This window comes from Dermacentor albipictus, chromosome 2 (assembly GCF_038994185.2).
Source record: "Dermacentor albipictus isolate Rhodes 1998 colony chromosome 2, USDA_Dalb.pri_finalv2, whole genome shotgun sequence".
In the NCBI taxonomy this organism is placed as follows: Eukaryota; Metazoa; Arthropoda; class Arachnida; order Ixodida; family Ixodidae; genus Dermacentor; species Dermacentor albipictus.
The window spans coordinates 39,773,580-39,791,456 of record NC_091822.1 but is presented as its reverse complement, the minus strand read 5'-3'; the positions used below and the strand labels follow the sequence as shown (position 1 = coordinate 39,791,456).

The 17,877-nt window shown below is 43.0% G+C and overlaps 1 protein-coding gene and 1 pseudogene across 1 annotated transcript in view; one reads left to right on the top strand and one right to left on the bottom strand.

Annotated features, from left to right (window-relative positions):
- Positions 1-15,682, top strand: part of LOC135918264 (glutathione S-transferase 1-like) — a 49,555-nt gene extending 33,873 nt beyond the window's left edge. The window contains exons 4-6 of the mRNA XM_070532840.1: positions 3,398-3,539; positions 8,917-9,081; positions 15,397-15,682. Coding sequence (XP_070388941.1) covers positions 3,398-3,539; positions 8,917-9,081; positions 15,397-15,540 — 451 coding nt within the window. The 3' untranslated portion in view covers positions 15,541-15,682. The remainder of the gene's footprint in view (positions 1-3,397; positions 3,540-8,916; positions 9,082-15,396) is intronic.
- Positions 15,683-17,239: 1,557 nt separating this feature from the next.
- Positions 17,240-17,416, bottom strand: LOC135918281 (U2 spliceosomal RNA; annotated as a pseudogene).
- Positions 17,417-17,877: the final 461 nt, after the last annotated feature.

The window sequence follows — 17,877 nt, the reverse complement described above, 5'->3', positions numbered from 1 at the left end:
ACCCTGGGGCACACCAATATTAGCGAACATGGTTTTAGAATGAACGGCTGAAATGGTTACTACTTGCATTCTGTCTGTTAGGTAATCTTGTAGTAACAAGGGCGCTGGGCCGGTGATTCCCAATGATTCAAGCTTACGAAATAAGATGCGGTGATTTATTTTCTCAAACGCTTTGCTTAAATCTACAAACACTGACGCTGCATAATTCCCTTCATCGATAGCTAGTTTTAGTTGATCGGTTAGAGCAATGAGAGCCAGTTCGGTCGAGTAACCCGAGCGAAAGCCGTACTGGAATGGTGAGAGAATGTTAAATTTTGTAAGGTAATTAGTTAAACGTTTTTCTATTAGCTTTTCGATTACCTTACTAAAGAATGGTAATACACAGATGGGGCGATAATTGGAAATTAAAGAGCGGTCACCTTTCTTAAAAATTGGGGTGATCTTGCCTTGTTTTAGCTCTTGTGGGAAACTGCCCGATTTAAACATGACGTTGATCATGTCTGCAAGGACATCACTTATTAGGGGTGCAATTAATTTTATATGGGAAGGATGTAATTTATCGATGCCGGCGCCGGTTATTTTCATGTTGTTTATAATGTTTAGAACTTCCTGAGATGTAGTTGGAAATAAAAAGAAAGAATGTGGCAGGCGCTGGGGCACGGGATTGTCATGCACAGGTGGCTGTAGCTTGCTGCTAAAGAAGAAATCAGCAAACGCATCAGCTATTTCTTTGGCGGTCTTGTATACCATACCCTGATATGCAATTTCTGTTATAGCTTCGTGATTATTTGCCCTGTTTAAGAAGGAGTTAACAATTTCCCATTTCTTTTTTACGTTTTTATCGCATTCCAAAATTTTCCTTTCGTACCATGTTTTTTTAGCTTTTTTCAATGTGGCAGAAAGCTGGTTAGAAAACTTTTTGTACCGGATTGCTAAATTCGTTTTAAATGGTTGTCGTTTGGTTTTCTTATAAAGATTATCCTTTTTGCGCATTAAAGCTAAGAGCTTATCTGTTATCCATGGATTTTGAGGGGACGCGTACTTCTTCTTGCATTTAACTAGAACGGAATGACAATCAACACATGACTTAAGCATAGAGATAAACAGTGCAAATGCTTTTTGTGGATCATTTGTAGAAAAGATGGGGGACCAGTCAAGGTTCGACACGGCGTCAAGGAATGATTGTTTGTCTAATATAAACTTCGTGTACGTGATTTTTTTCGGAGCCATGAGTGTAGTGAAAATTTAGAAATATAGGATAGTGATCAGTTATGTCGGTCATCATAACTGACCCTTATTTATCGCCACCCTTATTTCGTTTGTGCACTTTGTCTGCCTTACCGAGCGTCTTATCGTGGTAAGAAGGGTGCTTTGGGTGTCATAGAAAGGTAATTTACCGATGTAGAAGAAATTATGTTCCTGTTTAGTGTCCTTTTAAATATAAATATATTTGAAATCGTTTCCATAATGTCAACGCGTGAACGTTTAGTACATATATAACAGCACCATAATATTTGGGGGTATTCTGATAGGTATAGATAGAATTTTGTGATCAAGGGTTTTTACTTACCGAGTGTAATTATGCACGGGTCTTCACAGCTACCCTAAACATCTACGGCACCGGGCACAAACATCATAATGCTATTGGTATAAAGTGAATCAGATTTATTTACTAAACCGGAGGATATACTGGACAAGAGCTTTCTTGAGGGGGTGTTGTTGATGGTGCCAGTATGATATTAAACTTTTGATTTTCTTGTTACCAAAATAAAGGGCTCCTCAACATGTAAAACTATTTGCTATTTGTCGAAAGAAATTAGGCTCTCTAAATAGAAATCCAGGATACCCTTGGAGCCAAAGTTTCTGTAACATTGTACAAAATCAAGGCCTGTGGGAAAACCCAAATCGGCATTGTAATTGCATCATTGAAAGCAAAAGCGAGAGCAGATGGTTCAAGGCGCTATCTTGGGACTCATATAGATCGATAATTAATATACCTCATTCATAGCGATGTGCGCTAACGTAATACTTTTTCGACAAAATATTATGTAAAAAACCGTTCCTCATTATTGTCTTCTGGGTGGTATCTGTAGTATGATTGCCGATTGGTTCAAGTACATTTTTCAATAATATTCACGGTGCTCTTAGTCGCCTGGTTGCATCGTTCTGAGTGTATTCCCTAACAGCTCGATTTCTCTAAGACGCTTGTTGTGTCTTGACTATTTTTATGCACGGACACTTCATGCTGTTTTTATGTCACGTACTCCTTCTTACAACCTCATCTAGAGGTAGCCGTACCGTACAAATAAATAAATATTGTACACATCCCAGATAGCGTTGTTTGAGTGCACTCAATTTATAGACTTACTTTCTGAGTTTCATAACGCAGAAATCATTCATAATTGAAACTGAACAAATGCATCGTTATTACCATTTGATATTCTTTGCTGCTGTGTCTAACCTACCTTCGGTAGGCAGTTTTATTCCGTGCATCAGCAATAATCTTGTTATTCGTTTTATGGTCAAATATGCATATGAATTACCAAGATTACATAATGCGCGACAATAGAGCATGCACCCCTGTTATGACTAATAAATGGAATACTTCATTATTATATCCTTAGCCAATTTTGTTTAGCTGAGTTTTTCTTGATGTTGTTTAGTTTAACTATGTAACTTTGTTTCTGACAAAGGCTTGTGGGTTTCTTTGGTAGTTTGGTGCTACATACGGGGGGATATTAGTTTTTCATTTCATGAACCTTCGTCCACCTTGCGGAATTCCGCAAGCCTGATTTGACACAATCAGCGTCCTCGTAGTTCGAGTTGTTGATAAATTCGCCCTCGCGTTGTGATCACCTAGGCTCCTCGTTAGCGCCGATCACAGAGCGACCTCCCCGGAGAGGTGTTGGTACCGGGTTCGAATCCCGGACCAGGACAAATTTTCCTTCAACTGCGTGGCTTTGTTTATGAAAAGCCCGTGTGGGGTCTTCTTTGTAGCTTGGTTTTACATACAGGTGGATGTTAATTTCGCTTTCATTGATTACATGCACAAAGTAAATGTCCGCAAACTATTAACTTGTGCCCAAAGTACAGCTGAATTCACAGTCTCAATCGTACAGTTTTATTAACTGATTAACACACGTATTGAATGGAATATATTTGTTTCGCCGAGTTGTCTGCTCAATATGAAACTAAAGCTAAAATACAATGGTCTTTTAACCCTATTACTTAGTCTTCAATATTAAATCACCAAGGATGTTACACACAGGCACGGATAAATAAGGGAACATCGTTTGTTGCACGAATAATATCTCAATCGTATTTATGTCAGTTTCGTGACGTTGCACTCATTTCTCGTTTCCTTCTTTTTTGCTTACCATCTGCTCTTGTTTTGCAGTCGTGCAGTATTGGCGTACCTGGTGAACCGGTATGTACCTCACAGCCCCTTGTACCCAACCGATCCGCGCTCTAGAGCTTCAGTGGAGCGTCTCCTTTACTTCGACATGGGTACCCTCTTCGATGCATGCCATAAAATACTGGTGAGGATTTGATACTACGTAAATATTTTTATTTGTACACTGTTCGTAAATAAGGTGTTCTTTGAGCAGGGCTAATGTTTGTACTAAGAGCATCGCATTGAAAAACAGTGCAGTGCGTACTAAGCAACGCCGGTATCTATAGCCGTACGGCATACGGCATGGCCGTACGTTTGCTGTCTATGTAGTTTGATTCGCTTCTGTACGTGAAGACAAAGGAAGAAAACTACGATGTAGCTTTGCCTATAAGGATGTGGTGCTGAAATGTGGACAAGCGAGAGATGCATGTTTCTGGTTCCGTCCACAGTTGAACTAAATGTTACACCTACATCACCGTCCTACAACATAGGTGACCCACCTCACCTGCTACTTGTCATTCCCTGCTCACAGAGGGTGAATGGTAGAGATCAAAACTATCCGCTTAAGCACAGTATACACGTTTTCAACGAACTAAATCCTACTGTCGTGCGAAGGAGTGCAGTCGCAACGTTATCTATCAGATACCACTCGGCTATGGAAAAACTTGTGTAGGTCAAACGGGACAGTGTTTCAATAAAAGACCTCGTCACCAGAGCAGTAACCTAAACAATGCCTATGGTAGTCATTTGGCAGGACACTGCAACAAGTGTTACTGCACTCCCATGTTTGAAAAAAACAAAACTCATGGGGAAAGGAAAAGGTAAGAGGGAAAGGGAAATAATAAAGGCTTATCACATTAGAAAAGAAGGAGATAAATGTGAAAGCACTCCCTCTCTTGCCTTGTCGGGAAAAGAAATAGCATTTTTGAATGAACGATTATGATGTTGGTGATTTGCGGATGTTTTTGCGACTGGGTATGCGCATGCCCATGCTAAATAAGGCATAAATGGCTGGTTAATTTCAAGTAAACTTCCATTTCGCACTCAGCGCATGTCTGTGGTATTTGTTTCTTCGTGTCCTTGTTTTATTCGCGCAGTTTAACCCCAGTTCCAAGGAATCTAATCGGCAACCTCAAGCGCAGCAACAGAATGCCATTGTCGCTAAGCCGCAAAACCGGGTATCCTTACTTACGTCCAACGCATATTTATTATATAACAGAGTGGTATCGTCAGACCTGTTTTTCATTTTTCTTTTTTTGTTGGAAGGAGTCCGCATAGTCGATGATAGTATGTTGTATAACGCGATAATATTTTTGTTGACCCCCCAGCGGCGTCGATAAGCAGGCGTTCGGCGGGTTGCGACACCTCGTAACCCAGCACATTAGTGTTCCTGTATATGCTCCCGCAGGGAGCAGAGTTGCGCATAGGTCCACCGTCGTGATCCAGCTCTGCAGCGAAGCCACCCCTCGTGCGCGCAGGAGCCAAATGCCGCGCAGTGTTCCGCCTTTTTCTCTAGTGGTCGCGAGCTACAAGCGCCAATTGTTTCAGGTACTTAGCAAAGGGCACTTCTTAATACAGGCTACACTCGAACGAGTCATTCGTGCAGTCGGAGGGGGTGGGCTTCCAACAAACCGAAACTTTGTATGTACCTCTGTAAACACGCATATACAAACACACACATGAACGTACAAATAGGGGGTAGGACTGCCTTCAATTCCCCAAAATAAAATACTCCCGTGGCTCGAACAGCTCCAAAGTTTGCTCGGAAACGCGCAGTACGTTGCCACAAAACGCGGTGCAATGATTTTCAGCATGCATATGAAGTTGTCTTATCACTGTGAGAAAGCAAGAAATGTTTTAAAGTGTTTAAAACTTCACACACGTAAGGTGGACACTTAGCGCATTTTGGCTGCCAAAACCAGCCGATTAATGACCGTCGCCAAGAGAGCTATCGTGCCTGCAGTTATGTCAGTGACCGTTAACACAGCGTCATTTATCACTAACCATCGTTCACAACAGCTGCAAGTTTTTGATACATGCGGTGCAGACACAGATTTAAGCGCATTTCAAATGTTCACATGCGTACATGTTAAGCAAAGCTTACTTTTACGATTCATTCATACCGCAGACTAATCAGCTATATAGTAGCAGCAAATTTGCAAGTAGAAAAATATTCAAGATGCAAGAGCTTCGAGATCAAATTTATTTAATACAAGGGAATGCATGAACGGCTGCTGGCAGCAGGCCAAGTGTGCTGGTTCTTGGAACCTTGGGGGCAGAATTCAAAGAAACTGGAAAGGCAACAAGCTAGTAAGAATAACAACAGGTTATTTTTATTGCACTAATCACATCAAGATGGCAAACTTGCAGAGTAATTATTCACACAGTGCATACTGTAATCTGACAACACATTTTTCTTGATCTCTTACCACTCGGAGAGAAGCCAGTAGTTGAAGACACTGTATCAAATCAATGAAATCAGTGAAGCAGGTTTTGGCCAAAAAGCCAGGTTACAAAGCTTTGTGACCTATCACATCAGAGGCAAGGAAATTTTACGTCATTGAACAGTGCATTCACTCCACTCCCACCCACAGGGAACAGCATTCACCAAAGCACAACGTAGATTTCTAGCGTGTTTACATGAACGACAAGTTTTTGTTCCACTGGCTGATACATGATGCTCACAAGCTAGCACACATACAATTGCGGCTTAGCTTCTATGGCAGCAATTAGTTAACAAAATAAGTAAGCCTGTGAACTTCAAGACAATAAATTGAGTAGAATCAATTTTACTGTTCTCAAAACTTCACACGGAGAAGGAATATATTACAATTATCACAGCTCGAGAGCTAAATATGCATATGCCAACTTAGCACCCGTTTTATCCTTGTTCACTTGTGTGCTTTCTGCAAAGATGTCCTAGCTCTTCAGAAATTGCGGTTGACGAGAGAGGTACATATTATTCATTTCAATTTTAAACTCTGAAGGGTGCATTCAAAGTCAAGAAGCCCAGACTTGTTAGCAACAACACTCTCACTATAGTATCAGTGTGTCTCCAGCTAGTTTGCTTGGCTGAAGCATTTACTCCTATGGCTGACTTCCGTGCGCTTTGTGCAGTGTGGTGCGCTGCACCCCGTCACACTGGAATACAAGTGCCAGTACGATGTGTTTCGTATCACTTCACCAAGGTCCTTGACTTCACATCGTCGAATACCGTACCTGAAACCCGCAGCTGCTCCTCTCAACGCACGATCGACGGTCCGCTGATTGCAATGGCGATGGCAATGACGGAAACAACGAGTTCGCATGAGTCGGCGATGCGCCCGTAAAGTTGGCTTCGCAGCGGCGCGGATCATTTGACGTCATTTTTCGCTCTCGGCCAATAGCGGTGCGAGCGGCGCCGGAAAAGGTATGCGCAACTCTGTTCCCTGCGGGAGCATGTACAGGAACACTACAGCACATGTACGTTGGACGCCCCCGTACTTAACTGTGCGTGGCTCGCCGTGTCCGGGAAAAGGGGGAACCTTGGGTTCCACATGGCTGCCACTGGCCGTTTTCGAGCAGACGCTTTTTCGACGCTAGCGTCAAGGTCCCCTTCAGTTACGGCCTTAACCAATGGGCGACGCAGAAGCAAAAAATTGGAAGACGCTTAAGCTTCGCCTTCAAGAGTGGAACGCGACAGCGTTCGCGTCGACCCGCCAAGGGGTGTAAGACAATGGGCTACGGCGCAGCGACTATGCGCCCCGCATCGGACGCGGTGAGCGTCGAGCAACGCAGCGTTCGGCGCGACAACGAAATGTGCGCCTGAGCAAGCGACGCACGTCTGAGCCTTAGAAACAGCTCGTTTCTAAGGCAACACCGCGTTCACTAGAGGCTCTTTTGTACCGCTTTGAAGCATCGAACTCGTGGCTCAGTAAATAAAGAAAAGAAAACTCGTGGCTCAGTGGTAACGTCTCCGTCTCACACTCCGGAGGCTCTGGTTCGATTCCCATCTTGCAAGTTGTTTTTTATTCATGAAGTGCCTGCTGGGATTTATCGCTCACGGCCGACACCGACGACACCGGCTTTTCTGCGAAACAAGCTCCTTAACGCTGTCGCGTTAAAATAGCGACGCACACGATTGTTTATGTTGTCATGGGAACAAGGATAGAAGCTGCGCGGCGCCTCCTCTCCCAAACGTTTTCCTTGTTGTTTTTATTATGTTGACCAGCTCCACTCAGTTTCACCCTTTCTCTCATGCCGCATGCGCCACTTACTTTTTTTTTTACCTGTACGCGGCGCGCTTTTTTTTATCGTGCCGTAGCACGCGCGCTTTTTTTTTATTGCGCCGTGGCAAGCGCGCGTTTTTTTTTGTCGCGCGCGTGCTACGGCGTACCATGCGCCAGCTCGCAAGCAATGCGCGCGCTACGCAGCGCATTGGCATTACTTGCGAGCTGGGGCATGGTGCGCCGTGGGCTATACGTTGGCACGCACGCAGTCTTGCCCATACTTATACTTGCATGTGCCAGGACGTAAAGAAATTCCACTTCCAACGCAACAGATGTTTAGTCTCACTTTTTTTACTTCATTTCCGAAAACAGATTTTTCTTATAACGTGGTGGTGATACACGCTCACAAAATGAGCAAAAGTGAAAGGTGCATGACATATACAAGAGTACTAAACACAAAAGTTCACAGACGGTGGAATAACAAAAGAAAGCACTAGAAAACACGAAGGCCGTTTCATGTACACACATATAAAACATAAACAAGATTTTATATAACGTCCTCAAGACCGAAATTTATACGAGCTTCTGATATATGCACAAAACTGGACTACATGTATGACCTAGCCATGACAACTATAAAAAGGGAAAACTCACTTGTAATGGCAAAAACAATGACACGCAAAGTACCTAAAAATAGAATAAAATGCTAACATTGTTTGATTGAGAGCCATACCAAAAGGAAGAGCTTACTTATAAATCTGCACGAAAGTATATGAAATGCGTGACATGGTCATTACTGCTGAACAAATTGAAAAACACATGGCAGAAAAAAATAACATTGTACTAAAAAATGAAACACACATTATCACACATGTGTTATTTTAGGCCCATTTACAGCCGTGGCACTAACAGTTTTACATACCAGTTTCTCACAGAATTACGAAGATTGCTCAGGCGCTCTTTTGACACAACTATCCCTTGCGCCACTGAAAGAACCATTCATTGTCAATTCTATAGACGTTTCAATATGTTGAGATGTCTGCGCCTAAGACTAATCTAGGCGTAGTTCCGTAAAGTGTGATGAATCTCGCCATTGTGAACTGAGAGCAAGAGACAGTTCAACTACATAAACATAAGAATATGTGTTTACAGGGACAATAGAATTTCATGTAAAGTGGCACAAAACAGTAGCTAAGTTCACCAAAAACTTCACTAAGCCAGGTGAAGTTTTGCTTGGTTCAGATTCCGCACTTCTAACATGTCCAAATTGCGGCTGCGTCATCGGCGGCGATAACTACCTTGCTTGTTCAACAGTACCCGGTGATATTCGGCGGACCACTGCCGGATTCCGAGCAGGAGAAGCCGCTGGTGCGTGCGTTGGACCTTCTCGGAGGGTTTCTAGGCGAGAACAAGTTTCTGTCGGGCGACGACGTCACCCTGGCGGATATTTCTATCCTGGCTACACTCACAGTGACTGAGGCGAGTTTGTGCATATAACAGTGCATGCCATTATTCATACCAGGTTTAAAGGAGCGCCATGGAGTTAGGGCCCCGATGCTTGAGAAAGACGTGCGAAGGCGTAAGAGGCCGGAGTTTGCCATAGAGTTTGTGGACTTCATAACTCCATATTCGCGAAACGCGCTAGCGACGGCGCAGCAGCAAATAGAGAGAGACGCACTTTCAAAAGCTGGCTTCCATCGCAAGATTCCCTGAGAATGTTATTGAACACTTTCCTGTAGCAGCATTAAAAGCCATTTTTTTCTTCTTTTTGATCAGCATCAGGATTGACTGGGCGCTTCGTTCGAGTTACTCTATCACTGCTTCATTTTGTCAGCTCATGTTTGCACATTTGTGAATGGACACACACTGGTGATAACGAATAAAAACCAACCAACCATTCCAACCTCCAATATGCTATACCAACACGCCCAGTCGTTAACCTTGGCAAAAAACAGGAAAACAAAATTATTTACGGGCAAAAGAAACATGCCTCTCAGTAAAGTGTTAAATAGTTTGCAATAAACTGCCAGGCTGTGGCCTCGTAACAGTGTGCCTGCAGGGAGAAGAAATATGTATACGCTTAGATTAGAAAGAGCATGCTTTTAGTACATGAGACCTGATAAGTTCAGAAAAGCAAAACTCTTGCATGGCACATACAAGATGTTTCAGAAAGTGCGTTCGTTTGAAACTTGTTACATATAGGACATATGCCGTAACTAGGCGACCTGCGCGGACTTATGTCACCACAGAGGTTATACGTTTTGAAATACCTCTAAGTAGTTATTGAAGAACTCAATATAAAAATTAGATTAATAATTAACTTTATAACTGGAACAGTGAGACGGTCGATACCAATATTGGGTAAAACCCATCTTCCGAGTACTTCCTAACCGCTTGCAGGTGTGCGACAAGCGAATGGTTTAAATTTCACCAGCATAGCAAATTTCGTTGGTTGCACACCAAAAATTCACAGAATTGCGGAACAGCGCATCTGTTGACCCTTGAGCAGAGGCCCGTGAGGGATGTGACGGTAATGCCTCGCAGTCAGCGAACATGAAAGAAGTGAGGTCATGGCTTGATAAGCGCGCTTCCGTGAAACAATTTGCCTATTTGGTTTTATGTAGATGGTTACAGATTTCTCTACATAAAGAATTCGTAGATATGGCCGCATACTATAGCAATATGTGGCCTCGTAGCTTTCGAGCCATACCTAGTGAGGCATGTGCATTTGTTTGAGCCATATGTCAGTTATTTTACATGAGCCTCATATGACATTTGTATACATGTCTGCCATATCTATGTTTATATACAGTGATGCCTTAGGTAAATACATATCTGTGCAATACATATATGTGCCTATATCTGGGCAAGTGTAATATGACAAGAACTATGCAAGTACTGTAGAACAGTATTTCTTGATCGTGCTACTGCTTCTTTTTTGGAAACGCGAATGACATTATGTAGAACTTCAGGTTGAACAGCGCGAATAAAACAAGGACACGAGGAAACAAATGCCACAGGCAAGCGCTTGTCTGTGGCATTTGTTTCCTGTTTCCTCGTGTCCTTGTTTTATTCGCGCTGTTCAACATCAAGTTCTAAATATGAACAACTAGCCCTCATCAAGATCTTACTGGTACATGTCGAAACTAAAGGGCGAACCATTTCCGCCGGACATCACTGCATCAAGATTTAAGTCATACTCCTGGAGGGTTTCTTCAAATTCCTAGTGAACGTGCGTGGATATTTGCAAACATCTCCCCAGTTTGTCTTCACGAGCCGTGGTGGCTTAGCGGCTATGATGTTGCGCTGCTAAGCCCGAGGTCGCGAGATTAAATACGGGCCGCGGCGGCAGCATTTCGATGGGGCGAAAGGCTAAAACACCCGTGTCCCGTGAATTGGGACATGTTAAAGATCTCCAGTTGGTCAAAAATATTCGCGTGTTCCTCCACTATGTCGTGACTAAGATCACATCGTTCTCCTGGCATGTAAAGACCCAAAAATTAATTTTTTTTCACCGTAGTCTCCTTTATACAAACTTACAGGTTTCACTAGGGCTGGCTAAAAGTGATTTTCTTGTAATAAAATCTGGTGTCCCCCAGGGGTCTATACTCAGTCCACTTTTGTATAATATTTATGTGAATGACCTTGCTGATATGGTACCTGTAGGATTGTATCAGTATGCAGATGATACTGTCATTATAGCTCAATCAAAAAACTTTAGGCATGCTATTACTTCCTTACAAGCAATGGCTACTAAGGCTATGGATTGGTTTTGTGCTAACTTAATCAATATTAATACGTCAGAAACAAAACTTATTTGTTTTCACAATCCTCTGAAAAAAAATAGACATTGATTACCGATTTGTACTACACAATTCAATGTGTTCTCCATGTCTGTGTAAACCTTTAGATTATGTGACTTCTGTAAAATACCTCGGTTTGTACTTTGACAGTGATCTTTCCTGGAACTCCCGCGTAGATTATGTATGCAAACGACTTCGTGCGGTATCTTGTGTGCTTTACAGTTTGAGATATTATATGCCCCTCTCTGTTCGAAAAGTTGTGGTACATGCGTTGTGTTATAGTGTATTAAGCTACGGCATAACTGTTTATGGTCATTGTGCAATTCGCTGGAAAACTAAGGTCAACTCTATTCTCCGTTCTATACTAAAGAACATCAGCTATGATTTAAATATGCATGAGAAAAGTGACGTTTTCAAAACCTTATTTATGCCAGACTTTAATCAACTACTGCTGGAAACTGTTCTGCTAAAACACTTCTGGGAAAGTAATTTCAGGGTGAAGTACGTTCCCTCACGTTGTTTGCGGCCTAAGAATATTTACCTCGTACCCAGGCGTTGTACAAGATATGGCAAGAGAATACGAGACTGCTATGTTCCTGTATATTTTAACAAATTCTCTCAAAGCGCCTTGCGCGCTCGAACAAAATACAAGTTAAAAAAGGCACTCAGGCAAATTGACTAGTCGCCTCAGGGAATCATTAGGTTTTTTTTTGCTTTTTTATTTTTTTCTCATATACTACTTTAAATATGAAAAGTACATGTCAATTGAATAATTGCTTGTTCCGCTGCCTGCCAGGCACTGCCGCTCAAGGCCTGTGTGGCTTTGGCAGGCCTGTTATGTAAGCTGCTTTTTTGTGACTTTGTGGAATAAAGTATTATTATTATTATTATTATTATTATTATTATTCAAGATCACCTCTCTTTGTGCTAATGTAAAGATCAAGAAGGGGCCGAGATACGGAGTCACATGCTATGGTATAAAAGTTGCATAAAAAAGGATAACGTGCGTCATTAAGGCTGGCCTGCGTTTTGACAGGAGGATATAACTTCTTACAACGGTAAGTCCACCTATCGAAACGTAGGCATGCTGTTCTGAGCCACGTTGTCTCTGTTTGCGTAGCAATCGTGCGTGCTGTAAGTGAAATAAAGGAGAAGCTCACTGCCAAGAATGACCATCCATTGCATATGTAAATGACGCTTACTTGCCATTGAAAAGTACTTAAGAATTAGCTTTAGCTCGGTCTCACCTCCAACGCGGCGTATTCAAATACATGTAAAATGCAAAAAAAGGTTTTCTGAAATAACCCCTTGACCGAGTTTAATCAAATTTGTTGCATTTGAGAGTGACAGTTAATTTCTAGTGACTGCTGGAAGGGGAACTTCGATTTAGGGCTTGAATAAATTAAAAAAGATTTTCAATAATTGGAAAGCTTTATAAAAAATAAAAAAAATTGTGGGGTTCTACGTGCCAAAATCACTTTGATTATGAGGAACGCCGTAGTGGACGACTCCGGAAATTTTGACCACCTGGGGTTCTTTTACGTGCACCTACATCTAAGTACACGGGTGTTTTCGCCTCCATCGAAATGCGGCCGCCGTGGCCGGGATTCGATCCCGCGACCTCGTGCTCAGCAGCCCAACACCATAGCCACTGAGCAACCACGGCTGGTCTTTTAGAAAAATAGAAGCAGGAAATGTACAAATTAATATATCTGCATCAAGAACACATATCGCTGCTCTGTAAGCGGCATCCATTAGGTCATTCAAAGCAGAAAAATTCTATATGTAAATTTATAGCTTACGTGAATTCGTTACGTTGTGCACAAGCGGTCTGCAGAAGCTGCATTTTCGTATTACCAAATTTTTTCAGATTCATGTGTCATATCAATTTTGTCCGCTTGAGCTGTACTATTAGATGCAGTTTCCAGATTTGTGATATCGTTTTTCATTGCCGAGTTACAGAGTTGTAAATTTGATATTTTCGTTTTCAGAAAATTTGAGACTTTTGCCCATATTTAATAAAAAAATCACGGCTGAAATAGGAAATTCGAAACCAGCAGCAACTAAATTTCACAGTCACTAAATGCAGTCACTAAATGCAAGAAACCTCGTCGAATTTGGTGCAGTGGTTGCAGAGAAAAACGAATTCTCCTTTTACGTGTATTTAGATAGGAGCATCCGAGCTGAACCTTCCTCTTAACATCAGCTGGATGACAGCTGCTCAGATGGCCGAACGCAGTGCCCACACCTTTCTATGAACACCATACGGTTCTGTTGTCTTGTTCAAATATGCAGTATCTCAGGAGTCTTTTCGCTGTAGAAATGTTTACACCGTTAAGAGTGTTTTCTTATCGCATTGGTAACACCCTTACCGTTAGGGCCTTGCAAAGAATTATAGAGGCCCACAACGGAGCACTAACTACACCTGCGATGACAAAAGAACTAGTTGAAAACTGCGTAATCACTCTGACAGCCTTGCACGCACAGAAATATCCGACACGATCATTTCACAGTTAGAGATATGAAACTGTCCTATCGGATATTGCTGTGTGCCCAAGGTTGTCAGAATTATTACATAGTTCTGAACTACGCCTTTTGTCATCACACGTCTAGTTAGAGCTCCGTTGTTAGCCTCTGTAAATTTTTGTAAGGCCCTAATTGTAAGGGTGTTACCAGTGCGACAAGAAAACACCCTTAGAAGGTGTAAACATCTTTACAGTGTCGCATGCATCATGAAAAAGGTTGGTTATTTACTACCGAGAAAAAAACTACAAACCCCAATTTACTACTGTTTTATTCGCCACAATCTTTGGATGCGCTAAGGATGTAGTTATGACAATTCGTCGAGCTTAGTTTTCGTGTAGCATTCGCTGTGGGCTTGATTTTCGGCTTTCAAGACACCAACTAACTGAGTAGTTGAAAAATAAATGCCAAGCGTTTCAGCGAGGACTGTCTCTAATTAATCAAAATACTTATGCTTTCACGGTTCGAAAAAACTGACGGCCCATATGTATATACGATTGTCTGAAAAAAACTTTTCAGTTAATAGCGCTCATCCTGTGCATTCCGAACGCATTTTGGCTTTCCCATTTTTACTAAAAGCATATCCCTCATAATTTGTCAGCTTCTGAGTAGTCAGGTTCGAAAACGAATTAAAACTTATTTAAAGCAATTTGCCGAGAATGAGCTCCGACTCAACCAAAACCGAGTGCGTCAGTAGCTTAACTTATCCTCAAAGGGACGTCACATCACAACTACGAGGCGAGACTAAATGGAAGAAACGTGTCGGGGACTAAATGCCATGTCAATATGCTATGTCAGTAGCTATGTCAATATGCTGTCGACAACCACCAATGACGACTGTTCACTTTAATTTTTCGTGGGCGGGAACAAACTGAGTGCACCCCGCCACCCGAGATCACCTCGCTTAGAAAAGCTTGGTGCTCCAACCGCCGCGCCACGATACGGCCACGTCACCCCGTGACGAAACTTCAGGGTGCGATTTCGCTCGCTTCAGACATACTCTGTTTCGGTTTTGCCGAATTCCTATTCCTTTCTATCTTTTCTTCGCATGATTAGGGCCCATGTGAGTAATTGACATTGAGAACCGCGTTCCTGCGCACACTGTATAGGCTGAGCTGAGATCACAAATTCTCTTTTGCTTGACAGGCTATTGAGATTTTCCAGCTATATAAGGCGTCAAATAATGTTGTATGGGCCACCTTATAAAAATGTAAATTAAATAATGTGGTTTAACGCGCCAAAACCACTTTGATTATGAGACACGCCGTAGTGGAGCACGCCATTTCCACCATTTCGTACTCACTTTATAACCATTTTGCAATAAAGCAGTTATGACTTCCGAAAACACTTCTCCTTCACGTGTCATGATCATAAGCGCTGTCGATTGGACGCATATCAAGAAGTCTAACGAGCATGCATTGTAGCACGAATGATTGGCAACGAATTAATCGTCTTTTTTTGTCTGCAGTGCACGGATTATGAACTGAGCCGCTTTCCCGTCGTCCTGGACTACTACGAGCGACTGAAATCTTCGCTGCCTTACTACAACGAAATCAACGACCTTGGAATGCAACAAATGCGAGGCATCCGCAGTCAAGGCAACTCCAAGTAGAGTAATGACAATGGCGGATGCTTCCACGAAGGCGCTTCTTAGTTCTGCAATTTCGCTCGTAGAACGAGGACAAGACTCGCCCTCATTCTGGACAGGGACGCTCCTTGTTTAGGATTTGTCTCTAAGTATACTAGCTGTAGGATATAGCGAAATTTATGAACAACTGCAGTAAGCAATGTCATTAGATATTTTGGATGGTGCCCCTAAAAAAGGCTTCACCGCAACAGATATTACAGCACCACGTGTGCCGCAAGACCCTTACAAGCGCTGCAGATAAACTTTTTAACCGCGATGACAGCCATAGTTTGTAGGCATATATTACCGCCCCTTGCTCTATATACAAGATTTGCTGCTTCAAATGGCTGGAATACAATAACGGGCTAAAATAAAGGCATGCTTTCCACTGCGTTGTTGAGTCGTGTTCTGCTTCGTGCCTCCTACGTGCGCGGATCCAGACAAGTGTGTAAGATGCAATTCTGCTCTGGCAGAACTAATACAGTTGATACGATTGAAAAATCTGTGGAGGCTTCTACCAATACATGTTCCCTGATCTGGCTCGATGTTTCCTTTGAAATAGTTACAGGTCAGACAATTATTGCTCGCTTTCTGGCAGCTTGCATCCAGTGCCTTAAGAAGTTTTCGGTTACAAGGCTGCATGAACGGCGCCGTGTACCTTCGAGTCAGATGTGCGGTGCCAGGTGGCGTCAAAAGCGCAGAAAATTGTCTCTTCCTAGCTAACGTTTTGCAGACTATGAGCACAGAGCGCCGGAGCAAAAGGGAGAATTACTGGTAGATGAACAGAACTGCTCCCACCTGCGTAGTCTCCTGGATAAAATACTAAATAGCTCAAGACGCAAGGTCGAAAAAAAGTGTTCAGAGGCAGAATTTGTGCCCTCAATACAATTTAAAAATTATTACAAAACAATGATTACAGTACACAGCGGGTGCTAAAAGCAGCGTAGGCGCATTGCACTGATACATATCTTTTAAGGTAGGATGATGCTATGCGTACTACTGATTACGTCCCTGCCGGAAATGACTGGATGCATGACGATGCAGTGCCATTTTGGGTAGGACAATTTTCGCATTGGTGACACTGATGTTGTTCTTTTTATTTCGCTACCAAGGCATTATCAAAATTTTGAGTCTGTTTCCACTTGCCGAATGAGTGATATTTTTGTTTCAGGAGGCGTAGGTGTTAGCTAGCGCCATATACAATACCGCGGTGAAAGTGCTTCTTTGTCTGTAGATCTCACATGCGCTCTGTGGCAGCGCTCTGTGGCTGTTTACGCACATGTTGGCATGGAGATTAGGGTGGGGCAAAGTTTTCATCGCATAACGACTTTGTTAGGGCTTTGCGCAAGTCGCAGCTGCGTACAAACGCATTGTACCTAAAAAACACTGCAAAGTCTGTAGAGATTGTCAACGCACACCTGGCCTCCGGACCTGTCAATATGGACATAAAATGAAAGTTCACCTACGCAACATTCACGCGGAACCACGGCAGTAACCACAGAATGAGGGGCGGGGGGATACGCCCAGACCGGAGATCAGTCAGGCCCTTCCTTAATCGAAGTCGTCTCGTGTGCTGTAACTTTCGACAGCGTGTGCATGGTGAAATAAAACCATGTTTCTACAACGAGCGTGTATAGAGCTGGGTTCTGGAAAAAATTGCGCGCGCTTTTCGAGCCTTGTACATTTAGAATGCCAATACCGAAGCCAGTGCAATACCTGGCCGACCCGCTGCAGTGGTGAAGCAGGCTGTGCGCGCTCCGCCAACATAGAAAATATGTTTAATATCTTATGTCCAAATACAACCAATGTCAGATATTAAGCTGATATGAAGGGATACTACACTTTGACCCGCGTCGACCATGTCTACGTTCGCGCCACCCTCTCTTTTTCGGCGTTCCAAGCACTTGCGTAGCTCCTTTAATTTTCTTCCGTTCTCCGGTGGCGGCAGTCCCGGAAAGCATGTGGCGCGCCTGGACTGCGAGGCGGAAAGAAATGGGAACCGTGCATGTGGTCCCGATCCCGCAAACTTGGAACGCTTTGCCGGAGCCACGGCCAAGTTTCAAATGAAGTTTGTGGGGAACGAATTTCGTGTGGCCTGTGTTGGCGTGTGACCGCTTGTAGTTTTCGAATGACCTCATGAACACCACTGCACTGCGGGACGTCGATCAGCGCACGATCGTCTTGGCTACGGTGAAGCAGTGTGTGCCCTCGGAGTGTGGTGAGGTGCGTGTCTGTTCTACGTGCCGGAATTTGTTACTAGAGGTGCTGTGCCGTGTTTTGCAACAATCCATGGATATGTATACCCCCCGGTGCCTCATCATC